At 46.4% G+C, this 13724-nt stretch overlaps 1 protein-coding gene across 1 annotated transcript in view; it reads right to left on the bottom strand.

Moving 5' to 3' along the window:
• Positions 1 to 13472, bottom strand: part of LOC141074046 (uncharacterized) — a 34306-nt gene extending 20834 nt beyond the window's left edge. The window contains exons 1-6 of the mRNA XM_073561564.1: positions 13467 to 13472; positions 6637 to 6786; positions 6328 to 6507; positions 6119 to 6242; positions 5938 to 6035; positions 5649 to 5739 (exon numbers count right to left, since the gene is read on the bottom strand). Of these exons, the coding sequence (XP_073417665.1) occupies positions 5649 to 5739; positions 5938 to 6035; positions 6119 to 6242; positions 6328 to 6507; positions 6637 to 6786; positions 13467 to 13472 (649 nt within the window). The remainder of the gene's footprint in view (positions 1 to 5648; positions 5740 to 5937; positions 6036 to 6118; positions 6243 to 6327; positions 6508 to 6636; positions 6787 to 13466) is intronic.
• Positions 13473 to 13724: the final 252 nt, after the last annotated feature.

Here is a 13724-nt window from a genome sequence, read left to right as displayed (position 1 = left end):
TGTCTAGTCACCACATTCCTCTCCCTGTTAGTTCCGTTCCCCGACCAGCTCCCCCGGTTGGTACGGTCATCAGTCTTAGTTGGGCCTACTGTCTGGCCTGAGTCTGACTCATTCAGGGTCTCACAGGAACTGCGGTCTCTCAACGTCATCCTGCCAGTCGAACTACCACTTGCTGACATTCTTCGGCCATCTGCTCTGTCACTTCTTGGCGGAACCCTTTGGGTCCTTACATCTTGGGTTGCAGGCGGCCGCCACCTGGTATTCCGTACTTCTTTATTAATTCGCCGGCGGTCCAGCCTCAACTGCTCAATTTCTTGCAGGTACCCCACTTAATACTCCACGAGCATCCGAAAGTCTCTCAAGCTCTCCACGGAGCCAACCACCATGATGGGAATCCTACCCACTTCACTGGATATCTGGTCTTCATTATCAGGAGGGATCCTCACCCTCACCACACTGGAGATATTCACAAGGTCTTGCATTACCTTCCCGGATCTTCCAATGAGTCTCCCAATCAGAGCTTTGGGTACCGGAACCACATCTTTCCGCAAACCCATTCGATTCATAGCCTCCCTTGCTAACTCTAGGCATCGAGCAGCCTTCACATTACTCCGCCTAACCAGCTGTTTGGTGTGAAGACATTGCAGATGCATGTTTTTCAGGACAACCACCCGCTTTGCTGTGTCTTCCCTGGTTGATATTATCACCAACTGCCGAGTCTCAGGCACCCAGTGCACCTTACACGCTTTGACCGCCTCTATGAAAGCCTCATGTACACCTTCCTCAGCACAGACTTCTTGCATGTCTTCTGGCACATCAATCACAAACTCGAAGGTTGTGGCCTTGCTCTCTTCCAGACGAGGAGGCTCTGGCTTAACCATGGACACTTCCCTCACTACAGTTGCCCCTACCGGGTGACTGTCTTCTTCAGTTCTCTGCTCCTCAACCTCACGAGATCTCATCTCTTCACGACCGTCTGCCAAGACTGGCATCGGCAGCTCCATTCCACCACCAGTCGGACCCGGCCGCTGTTCATCACTGTCCAAGTTCTTCTCCCGCCGAAGACCACTTACAGTTTCTTAGAGCTCTAAGACCTCTTTCTCGAGCTCCTCAACCCTGTGCTTGGCCATTTGTCTCAGGACTCTTTCCCGTTTGACATGTTCTTCCACTTCTTCCCTAAGCGTCTTGTTGACATTTTGCCACGTTGATAGGTGACCTCTGAGACTATTCTGTGCTCTCTTTCTCTCAGAGCCACAGTCACCCCCAGAGTCTGAGTCACCCCGGCCTGTCGAGTAATCCTTCCAGTTACCCACTAACTGTGTTTTCCCCCCAGTCGTCTCATCTCCCAGCCCACCATCCGTCATATCACGAGAAGTCAGGTCCGTAAGTTGGGCAGATGTACTTTTTCTTCTGGTCAGTTCCAACTCTGACCTGTCCACGTCAGGAACAGTCACCGTCTCAATATCTGTTAACCCAACAGTAGAAACGTCTCCAACCTCCTGCCATATGTCATCAAATGCGACAAAGTCCCAGCCCCTCTCCAAGGCATAGACTAAGTCAGGGGGTATCCCGCCCCCTTGGCACACACTACCTTTGGTCCCCTCAAACATTACTCGGTCTACTGCATAGTTCACAGTGACTCCATGTTTACAGCGAACCCTGGCGTTTTTCTCGGTCAGAGATAAAACGAGCGGAGTTCCTGTCAGAGTCACCTGACTCTCTGAGTCCAGTCTACCAGAGACTCCTTCCCGATGCAGCATCACGGTACACACCTGTGGCCCGTCATTATCCGGAAAATACATGCTGTACTCCTCAAAACTCATACAGACACACTGCGGTTCCCCAGACATACCCACAGAGGCAACCAGTGCTGTCATTTCCTGAACCACCCCAATTTGCGTCACCGCCCCCTTCTGAGATGCCACCCACTTTTGGAATACCACCCCGATTTGGGTCACCGCCCCCTTTTGAGACTTCCCCATGTCCGTTATACCGGTTTTCTCAGACCACAGTTCACACAACAGTTTATGTCTTAACGATGCCACACAAGTCCTTGCTGGCACCACCACAGCTCCTGCTGTCACCGATCACCAACACCACCGGCTGCTGTTCACACACAATGGCTGGTGTCCTCTTCGTAACTCTGCCGAGTTACAGGAAGCCGCTAGTCCCCTTCGTAACCCCGCCGAGTTACCGGAAGCTGCTTGTCCCCTTCGCAACCCCGCCGAGTTACAGGAAGCCGCTTGTCACCTTCTTGACTCCCACTGAGCCACCGCAGGCTGAGTTGAGAAAAGAAGAAAGAAAAAAAACACACCACAAAAAACTCACGTGTCCTGTCTGTGTGCTATTCAGAACGTACCATCTCCGCCTGAGACCGTCCAACACACAGGGCACACCGGGTGCTATTCAGAGCAGTCCTCCTCCCAGGGTTTCCCAACACACCGGCCTCACCAGGTCCAGGGGCTCAGCGGGTGCTCTTCAGGACATCCATCTCCTCCTGAGACTGCCCAACACTCACGCCTCACCAGGTCCAAGGTCATACCACCTGCTCCAGGGATCCGATTCTTCTCCCAGAACCTCCCAACACTGACCCTCCAGGACCTTGCTCACTGAACCCTCCAGGTCCACAGTCTTTCCCACTGACCCAGGTCAGTACAACACGAACACCTGTCCATTACCTGAGTCGGCCACACAGGTCTTCGGATACCTCTTCTCCACAGAGGCACCCTATAGCAATCACCAGTCTCTTTCTCACTGACCCCGGTCAGTACAACACGGTTTTCAAGACCGTCACCTGCTGGCCGCGCAGGTTCTCGGACCTCCCTACCGCAGAGGTATCCTATAAGTCTCTTTCTCCTGGGGAAATGGCCGCACTGGGCTCACCGATCCGGACAGTGCCTTACTCACTAGGCTGCCCCACAGTTCCAGAACCACAGCCGGGCAGTGGCTTCCCCAACCGTCAGCCCTCCTGGCTCAGCGTTGCCAGCACTGCAACATGTGCCTTCAGAAACCGTTGCTCTTAGCAACCAAAACTTTGCAGTCCTCTTCCGTTGCTCCCAGCAACAAGGCTACAACAATGCCCATAGCTTTCTCCACCAAATATGAGGTAGCGCTGTCATTCAAGTAGGGGATACTTGCTCAGCAGCCACAAAATCAGATCCGACACAGGTTTTCAATAAAGCATAACACAGTCCATGTGGTTTATTCCACCTTCATAAACCCATAGAAACAACATAAACAGCATTACAGCAAAGCGTCCATTATAGCTTCACTCTGGTTAAACCTGTGGTCACACAGGTTACTCAATGTCCATACTCAGGCTATTCAGCCTCATCATTATCTCACCCATGTCAGGGTTTCCTCATGGCTGTTTCGCCACGCTGCAGACATCCACTCTCTTCTCTGGGACTCTCAGACGCTGGCTGCCATGACACACAGCCACTCCACAGGCTGTTAGCCAGGAGATACTTCTCCCAGCGGGACCTTTCACACAGGACCAACCAGGCCCCTGCATTTACCCCATGTGACCTACCCTGGCCACTTTATATGGTCCATAGCCACGCCCACCGGGTCACATGACTATGACCTCATCACATGTCCTTCAGGCATTTTCACACTCTTTACCACAGTGCTTTAAACACACCCCCTGGGTGGGTTTGTAGGTAACCAGGTCCGCCCATCTCTCTAGTTACCTGGAGACTTCTCCCTTACATATTGAAACAACACAGTGGTTACTGCACCACAACGGGTATAAAAGTCTGCTGTCATCACCCCTTCCCTTTCCTATAATATTTAGCTATGTTCAATTATTATTATATTCTGTAACAATGTACAATGATTGTAGGCGAAAAGGTTGCTAAATATGACTTTAAAATTAATGAAACGTTTATGGTTAAAAAAAACAAAAGTAATAATAAATAAAAAATCTATGAAAATGAACAAATGAAAGTCAGACATTGCTTTTCAAGTATGCTTCCTCAGAATTAAAAAAAAAAATAATAAAACTCATGAAATAGGCCTGGACAGAAATGATGGTTCCCTTAACTTAATATTTTGTTGCACAACCTTTTGAGGCAATCACTGCAATCAAGCGATTCCCGTAACTGTCAAGGACACGTCTGCTCCTCTGGACAGGTGTTTTGCCCCACTCCTCAAGAGAAAACTGCTCCATCGTGTTTGAAGGTTGCCTTTTCCAGACGGCATGTTTTAGCTCTTTCCAAAGATGCTCAATAGGATTTCGGTCAGTGGTCAAAGATGTTACTTCAGAATAGTCCAATCTTTTCCTCTTAGCCATTCTTGGGTGTTTTTTGCTGTGTGTTTTGGGTGGTTTTTTTTTCTAAACCTCACAATAGCCACAATATTATAGGCATAATCAACAAGAATATCAACACTATTATATGCTTTATGTAAAAATGGAGGCAGGTCACTGAGGGATTAGTGATCTGTCATAAGTCAATACAAATGAATATGTAAGCAGAGCTCCACATAAAGCCCCGCCCACAGCCCCACCGACAGGCCACCCACAGCCCCGCCCCAGAGCACAAGAATCTCATTAACTGAAAACTACAAATACAGATTAAACAACAACCACAAGACAGATTTCATCACCAGGATTATCAGGGAGCTACAGACTCTCATAAGTGGCACAGGACAATCCCACCACAATCAAACTATCATACAGAATGAACAGGTAAAAAAGGCATTTTTTATTCTATGTTACATCCCCAACAACAACGTATGTATGAGGGGAGAACTCCAACAGTAAACCGGAGTTGCACTCATTTATGGTGGACCATTGGAGCTACTATGAATCCTGACCAGAAGATTAGAGAAAGTATTAGCGCCCCCCATTTCAGGAGAGATTGTGCAGTAATCTGAATTTCTTAGGATCGAAAACAATGTAATTTATGACGTGGAGTGAATCCATGAAACCAGGGCTCGAGCCATGCCAACACATCTCCTGCAGGAGTGAATAAATGTATATCACAGCCATCAGCCACGCACAGCTTAGAGATCTATCATGGCACAGGTGTAATGATTTTCCTGTAGTTTATCACAATCCTCCTTAAATTAGTTAGTTTAAATACAAATTAAAAAGTCAGGATAAAGGGAAATTCACACTTGGCCTCACTGCACATTTAATGTAGTTGATCATAAAAGCAAAGTTTGGCCAGAAAGACTGGACCTGGTCATGTAGGGACCATATGAGCACATTCAGCAGCACAGAAGGGAGAGAAGGTAGATTCCTCCAATAAGATATCAGGAATCTAGGAAGCCAACAGCATCATTACCCTCCACTTTCTCTTACAGGCCCATCATAATATTTTTCTTCAAGTGATTTTCTAACTTGTCAGCACATTCTTTGTACGCTGTCATTTGGCTTTGTAGTTTACAGAACTGGGCAGGTAACGGTCAGCATCTTCTAATCCCAGGGGGTAGGTGGATCCTCCCGGTGGTAAGTTCTATATAAAAGGGCTTTCAATGCCCAAAGTCATTTGAACTGATTTGGGTGGAGGAGACTGTTGTGGTCTAGAGGCAAAATGGTGATCACATGATTGTGATATGACCAGACTACACCACCGATAAAGTAGCCACCAATGGTGACCGAGAAGAATCTGACTTCTATGCATTTACTGGTTACTACTCACCTGGGTAGTCATATGTAGGAATCTCCTCATTACACCACTCATCACCCCTCACATATGTCTCTGTAGTATTAATATGGGTCAGATCTTCACCCTGAAACAAATATTGTAAAAGTCACAGACAGATGGAGAAGTCACATCTATGATCAGCTCTAATCCTGCCATCTCCACCGCTCTCATTACACAAGTATAAAACATATAATACTGGTGGATAAAACAAGACTGAGCACAAGACCTTCACAGCCGTCTACACATCACAGGGGAGATCTCATGACACCTTCTCTTTACCTACCTGATGATCCTGAGGAACATTGGGATCTTCTTGCTTACAATCCTGTGGAAGAAGAGGATGGGGACATCTCTCTGGTGTTGTCCTCTTACTGAATAGATCTGGAGGAAACACATACAGGGACTGAATTCATTCTTTACATACAGATAATTATAGGCCGTGTGTATTTAGTCCTGTCTATTACCTGGTGATGTGAGGGGCTGGGGAATCTCCATCATGACGTCCTTGTACAGATCTCTGTGTCCTTCAAAATACTCCCACTCCTCCATGGAGAAATAGACGGCGACATCCTGACATCTTATAGGAACCTGACACATACAATGATACCATCATCCCCCCAATCCCTTCAGAGTGTTATACTGTATAATATCCCAGCATTCCCAGCAGTGTCACCTCTCCAGTCAGCAGCTCAATCATCTTGTAAGTGAGTTCTAGGATCTTCTGGTCATTGATGTCCTCATGTATCAGGGGGTGAGGTGGAGGCCACGTGATTGGCCTCAGGGGTCTTCCCCATCCCTCAGACACAGGGTCCTGACAGCGCTCACTAGAGGTCTTCTTCACTACTGTGTAATCCTGGTTATGGAGAGACACATTAATAAATCTCACTACAGACATTTCCAGAGTCCTCACCTCTCCAGTTCTGTCCATCTGTTATTCCCATAGATAAGAATGATGTAATGTGACGTCATCAGAATCTCTCACCTCTCCAGTAAGCCGGAAGAGGATCTCTAGGGTGAGGTGTAATATCCTCTCCGCCATCTTGTCTATGTCCATTTCCATCTTTGATGGGTAAATCAGGAAAATTCTCTTCTGTAGAAGATCTTCACTGAGAGGATCCGATATTGTAGAGACCTGAATGAGAAGAAGATGATCCGATGTAACATCATAAAAATCCTGTGTAATAATACAATTACTGGAGATAATAAGGGAAACATATGAGGAGATTTATTATTTTACAGTATTTAGTTTTCTTCTTTACATCTACTAATAAAACCTATATATTTAGGCCACAGACAACAAGCAGTTTCCTCCTCGGAGTCGGCAGCTGAATACGTTTCTCATAGACTCATCTTCCATAACGCTAATTCTCGTCTCATTTCCCGACACTGGAATCGGCATTAGCAATACTGCAGGAGATATTCATTACACGTGACAGGAGAAATAACTACTTCATGATGAGGACGACATCTTCATCTTCTACTACGGCTCTAGAGACAGATTTGGCCAGAGTCGGTCACTGCCTCCATCCCCACCGGCCGTCTATATGAAGGTTTCCCGTCTTCCCCGCACTGTAATCTTCTATCACGTTAGATCTCAGCTCTGAGTCACACACAGAAGTCTGAGGCTTTTAGAAAAGATTTTTCATTTGCACAAACACCATGAAAATAATCTGAACCTAAAGTCTCCATGTACAGTGATTTATGAGGTTTATTTCTGGCCTTATACTTTCCTATATTACTAGAAAAACACCAGAAAAAAACATTAAAATATTTTATAAAGAAAATTGGTTCCAACAATTCTTGCAAAAAGAAAAAAAACATGGAAAAAGCAGAAGACACATTTTATTTTTTCACAAAATAAACAATTGTTTTAAAAAAATTAACTCTTTTGGGCCCCAGAACATAGATGTACACCGCAGGGACGGCACAGGAGCGGCTGCAACAAAAACCCTGGCAGTTTAACCACTTGCTGCAAACATGGCGTCTAAGAAGGTGTGACAGAGTCCGGCTGAATGCCCTCCGCCCCCGAGTACTCGATAGTATGGGGCGGCCAAGTTACTACGATACTTACATGCCTAATAATGGGGTCTGTGATAAAGAAACTTGGCGCTCAACTTTTGAAGATATGAGGTAATTGTAATGCAGTCAAAACTGTAGTACAGTGTCCTGACATTTTGGTGAAACCGTGACCTTCATCAGTGTACTAACAATGGAAACAAAGAAGGCAAACGAAATAATGAAATCTAACATCTATATACAGCTCTGGCAAAAATTAAGAGACCTCTGCAAAATGTTCAGTTTGTCTAATGTTTCTCTTTATAGGTATATTTTTGAGTAAAATGTAAATTGCTCTTTTATTCTATAAACTTCTGACAACATGTCTCTGAATTTTCAAGCAATAAATTTTGTATTTTATTTTAAAAAAATGAGAAACGGTCAAAATAACAAAAAATGCAGTGCTTGCAGACCTCAAATAATGCTAAGAAAACAAGTTCATAATCATTTAGAAGCAACAATACTAATGTTTTAACTCAGGAAGAGTTCAGAAATCAATATTTTGTGGAATAACCATGATTGTTAATCACAGCTTTCATGCGTCTTGGCTGCTTTCCACCAGTCTTTCACACTGCTTTTGGGTGACCTTATGCCACTCCTGATGTGCGACTTCAGCAGGGTTTTTATGCTCCTCGGAACCAGCGCCTGCCATTCAGTGTTGCGGTTTTCCCCCCTCCCCTTCCTGGGTCCATGTGGCGGCGTTAGAAGCAGGCACCACGCGCAGTGTGGGGACGACCATTAGCCGGAAGTCAGCGTCCTCCCAGGAGTGCCGATACCGGGAGTGAGGCATGCAATCTACTGACATAAATTCCGGGACACCCAGATACCGCGCTCTGGAGGGAGAGAAGACCGGGGAGCTCCGTTAGGCCCCTGGTCGGGGATCCCTGGCCTACTTTGCCCTCAAGAGGGTGCGGGAAGGCCAGAGAGGGGTCATGAGGTCACCCGAGGGGATGACAGGAGCAGCGTCGAGGAGGAAGCAAGACGCAACCACCTGGCATTCTTGTACAGGTAAAATCCTGTCCACGCTACTGCGGTTACCGGCCACCACAGTATACGGACCTCTCCCTGCCCCATGGGGAACAGGAAAAACACTGGCAGGTGGGAGGGCCTTTTAACCTCTCTGTGTTTCCTGTCCCCATCAGGGCAAAGAGGCAACCTCCATATACCATCGTGGAAGGTGACTAGAGAAATATACCTATAAAGAGAAAAATCAGACAAACTGAAAATTCTGCAGTGGCCTCTCAATTTTTGCCAGAGCTGTAAAATATATATGTAAACACATTATATATATATATATATATATATATATATATATATATATATATATATATATATATATATATATATATATATATATATATACACACACACACCGACACACTGCTCAAAGAAATTAAGGGAACACAAACTGCCTGCTGCAAATGAAATAGTGTTCCCTTTATTTTTTTGACCAGTATAAAATATATCAGGAAAAAGGGCAGCACTACCAAAATAATACAGCAGGTGCAAAACCTATTCAGCGATGTCCAAACAGCCAAAATCTTTGTCAAAAACGGGTCACCGTTGAAGCGTTGCCACCTGAGGATCAGTAAAGTATCCACTTTTTTCACATTTAATTTGAGTGCTGCCTATTTTTTTCCCTTTTTTTATATATATATATATATATATATATATATATATACATATATATATATATATACATATATATACACATATATATATATATATATATATATACATATATATATATATATATAGTGATGCAGTGACCCCTGTGACAGCTAGGGGGCGCTGTATGGGCTTCCCAGGACATGCATGCAGGCATTTCCTTTATTGCGATGGGGAAATGGTGAGCGGCAGCATGGTAAATGGCCGATATGTATCACAGGGGTGGGTGCCCTGTGATGGAAACCGGAAGTTTGTTTTAAGCAGATCTATTGCTGATGGTTCTGTTTATGTTGGGAGGCTTCCAGGTGACTTGGAGAGATGGGTGGGTCTATACCTCAGCTGTGGGTGTGGTTGTGTACCATATAATGTGCCTGAGGCCTGGTCACATGGGGTGAAGAGTGCATGGACCTGATTGGTTCATGGGGAAGGTCCTGGAAGGCCTAGGTGTTGGAAGGTGTGCTACCTTCCTGAAGAGCATGAGGTAGGCTCTGGACCTGGTGAAGTCGGTGTGTTAGGAGATCCAGGGAGTAGGATCGGATCCCTGAATAGCACCTGGTGAGGCCTGTGTGTTGGGAGATCCTGGGAGTAGGATCAGATCCCTGAAGAGCACATGCTGAGGCCTGTGTGTTGGACGGTCCCAGGAGGGGACGGACGTCCTGAATAGCACCCAGAGTGGCCAAGTGTGAGCAGAGTCTGTGACGGCCTGCATTGGGGGTGTTGACATATGCAACAGATCAGGACTTATTATAAGTGAAGGGAGGACTTTACACTAGCCTGACAGTAGATGGTGATAGTGTGAAGTTATATCTTTGCTGTATTGTGGGAAGGGAAATTCTTTATTGTTGTTGTTATTTTTACTTTCGCTTTTGAGTGTATTATGGCAGCAGCACGGACTGTGTGCTACTGAATTCTTATCTCATGTTTACCCATATAAAGTAAATACTGCTTACTCAAGATAACTTGCTCAGTGAAGTTCAGTTATGTACTGTGGCCATTCTCAGATTATACACTCTGCTACAGGGGGAGCTGCTGACCTTCTGCGGGTCTGGACTATCTGGAGTCCCCTGGTCACAAGGATGGTGACCCCAGCAAGGCAGCCTCCCTGGGAGAGAGGACTAACAAAGAGTTGGCATCTGGAGCATGAGCTCCTGTAAGGTAGCTCCACAGACTGTTGGTGCTTGTTTTGTTCTATGAACATTAATGAACTGTTTGGCGTGCAGTCGCCCACCATCACTGGACAGAGAGGTCCAGCGTGTTTAGAGACTGCAAGGAAAAGCCATACCCTGTAAGTTACTCTGGACTATGTATTAAGCCTGTGAAGTGTAACATGGCCTACGGTATGGTTTATGACTACACAATAAACTGCATAGACTGTTTACGTGGAAAGTGTTCCTCTGTGCCTCAATATCGCAGTCAATTGAGTGTCCCCCAACACAAATAGTAAGCGCTAGCTTACATATGGTGCTAGACTGCGGGCAATGGTCCAGGAGGCACATGTGAGGTGTTTTGCTGTGACTTGGCAGGGTCACAAAGTTTTTTTTCTCAAGTCAGCTTGCGGTGGCTTGGTGGGGTCATGAAGGTGTCAAGCGTCTGGCTGTAACTCGGCGGGGTTATGAAGGTTGCTGTGGATTGGCGGGTCCATAAATACAGCGCAGCGGAAGCGTGCACGGACTTGTGGCAGCGGGAGCTGCAGTTGCAAGTTGCAGCAAGAGGTTCTGCAGCAGCAGGAGCTGCAGTGACACCAGCAGCTGCTTGTGAGTGGCATCCAGAGGTACCGGTGATTTGTGGCTACAGCAGGAGCTGTGGCAGTGCCAGTAGGAGCTGGTGAGGTGCCCTACGGACATGAGAGGTTCAGAATGTGCAACCTCTTAAAGGGCCAGTGCCAGTCCCAGAAAGACATAAGGCTGTGTGAACTCGGACCTGAGACAGCTGTGTGGGAGTCCACGGAGTGTATCCCAGAGAGGGGTGGTGTCCCAAAAAGGGGGTGGTAACCCAAACAGAGATGATTGCTCAAAAGGGGGTGGAGTCCCAAAAAAGGGGTGGTAACCCATACAGGGATTATTGCCAAAAAGAGGTGGAATCCCAAAAGGGAGTGGTATTCCACAATGAAGTAGCTGCTCAAAAGGGGGTGGAGTCCCAAAAGGGGGCGGTAATCCAAATTGGGGTGGTTGCAAAAAAAAGGCGGCGGCAAAGGCACCATTGGACTGTATCCAGGAGCAATGAAGTTCTGTCATGGTTAGGACATGGTTAATGTCCTGTTCTCACAGGGTTAACTTTTGCCAGCCTCTCTTTGGATCTGGGAGGGGTATTTATACTCACTCCAAACTAGCATTCTCTGTCAGTTATACTGCTGTTCTGGTGTGTCTGACCCCTGGTGTGCGTGTACTCTGCGTTGTTTGTTTGCTTCCTGTGTATGACCCGGCTTGTTCCTTCACTCTGTACTCCGTCTCTCATTATGGTACTATTGTCTTTTTTGGTTCTGACCTCCTGGCCTGGCTATCGTTACTCCATTACAGTTTACCCCTATTATACCGTCTAATGCCCGTTCTGGTTTTCTGATCTATTGCTACGTCCTGACTATCCATTCTGTCTAATCCTTTGGTACTGTATTGCTATCTCGTGCTTTGACCTCGGCTTGATCTGGTTTCTGTCTCTGTCTATGCCCCTTGGTAACATTGTCCTGTAGTTAGCTTTCTAGGAGTTTCCCTGCAGCTCCTAGCTCTGTGGAACTTAGGCCACGCCCCCAGCAGTCACGTGCTTCAGGTCCTGGAGCATGCATTGTCACCACTGCTGCCCGCTCCGCAGGTTTCTTTGTGCACAGTCTTCGTACTCAGGACACGCGCACTGGCTCAGTGAGCAAGTGCAATGCGGTGTTCCTGACAAGTTCCTGCTATGCAGGCCCATGCTATACTGTGGGTATTTTGGTCAGTGAATTGACACTACACATTTAGAATACTGTGAACAGTTCTGGTCTCCGGTGTATAAGAAAGACATAGCTGAACTGGAGCGGGTGCAGAGAAGAGCGACCAAGGTTATTAGGGAACTAGGGGGTCTGCAATACCAAGACAGGTTATTACACTTGGGGTTATTTAGTTTGGAGAATCGAAGGCTTAGGGGTGATCTTATTACAATGTATAAATATATGCGGGGACAATACAAAGACCTTTCTAATGATCTTTTTACTCTTAGACCTGTGACGGGGACAAGGGGGCATCCTCTACGTCTGGAGGAAAGAAGGTTTAAGCATACTCACAGACATGGATTCTTTACTGTAAGAGCAGTGAGACTATGGAACTCTCTGCCATATGATGTTGTAATGAGTGATTCCCTACTAAAATTTAAGAAGGGACTGGATGCCTTTCTTGAAAAGTATAATATTACAGGGTATATACACTAGTTTCCTTAATATTGCGTTGATCCAGGGAGCTAGTCTGATTGCCGTATGTGGAGTCGGGAAGGAATTTTTTTCCCCAATGTGAAGCTTACTGTTTGCCACATGGGTTTTTTTTGCCTTCCTCTGGATCAACATGTTAGGGCAGGTTAGGATAGGATATGGGTTGAACTAGATGGACTTAAAGTCTCCCTTCAACCTTAATAACTATGTTACTATTTTACTATGTTATGTTACAGTGCCCCTTCTGGCTGGATGTAGAACGGGTGAAGGGATTGTTAGACCCGGGGAGTTGGGTGTCTGTGCTGAGGACCCATCCTGGACGTTCTGTCTCACCTGGGATGGGGAAGAGAGTGAATGACTTTGGTGGGGACGATAAAAGACCTTTGACAGCATACCTCTACATTGACACGACTGAGAGTTCCACGTATCACGAAGTGATGGTAGTCCTGGACTTACTGTGTACTATGGTAATAGGGCGGGACTTGGAAGCCCTGTGGGACTGGTGGACAAAAGGAAAAGTGTCTGTAGAAATAATGTGTATAGGAGGTAATGGTGTAGAGTGCTCCCCCTAGAGTTGACAGTCCTAAGTTAGGCATGACCAAAGGAAATGGTGGACGGGCCCAACTTAGTGACATGACGGTAGCAGCCATGCCCGAAAGTATGACCAGAGAGAAGGGTGCGTCTGCCCAACTTACGGACATGATGTCACCTGACGTGTACCACAGGGTGACTGATGTGGTGTGGTAATTAAAAAGAGTGGAGCTGACACCAGAACAGAGAGCAACTTGAGGGTTTACCGTACTGTGGGGTGTGACACAGGCACCGGGGGTGACTGTGATGTGTTATTGCCATTAGCAACCACTTGGGCTGAAGACAATGTTTCTGGCAGATGGAAGCTCCGGGAGTGGAGTCCAACACCGTTAGAAATGGGGACCGCTGCTTACAGGACTGAC

Source organism: Dendrobates tinctorius, unplaced genomic scaffold, assembly GCF_039654945.1.
Source record: "Dendrobates tinctorius isolate UK_male_01 unplaced genomic scaffold, ASM3965494v1 ptg000322l, whole genome shotgun sequence".
Classification (NCBI taxonomy): Eukaryota; Metazoa; Chordata; class Amphibia; order Anura; family Dendrobatidae; genus Dendrobates; species Dendrobates tinctorius.
The sequence above is the reverse complement of the archived record's forward strand: the minus strand, read 5'-3'. Positions and strand labels throughout refer to the sequence as shown.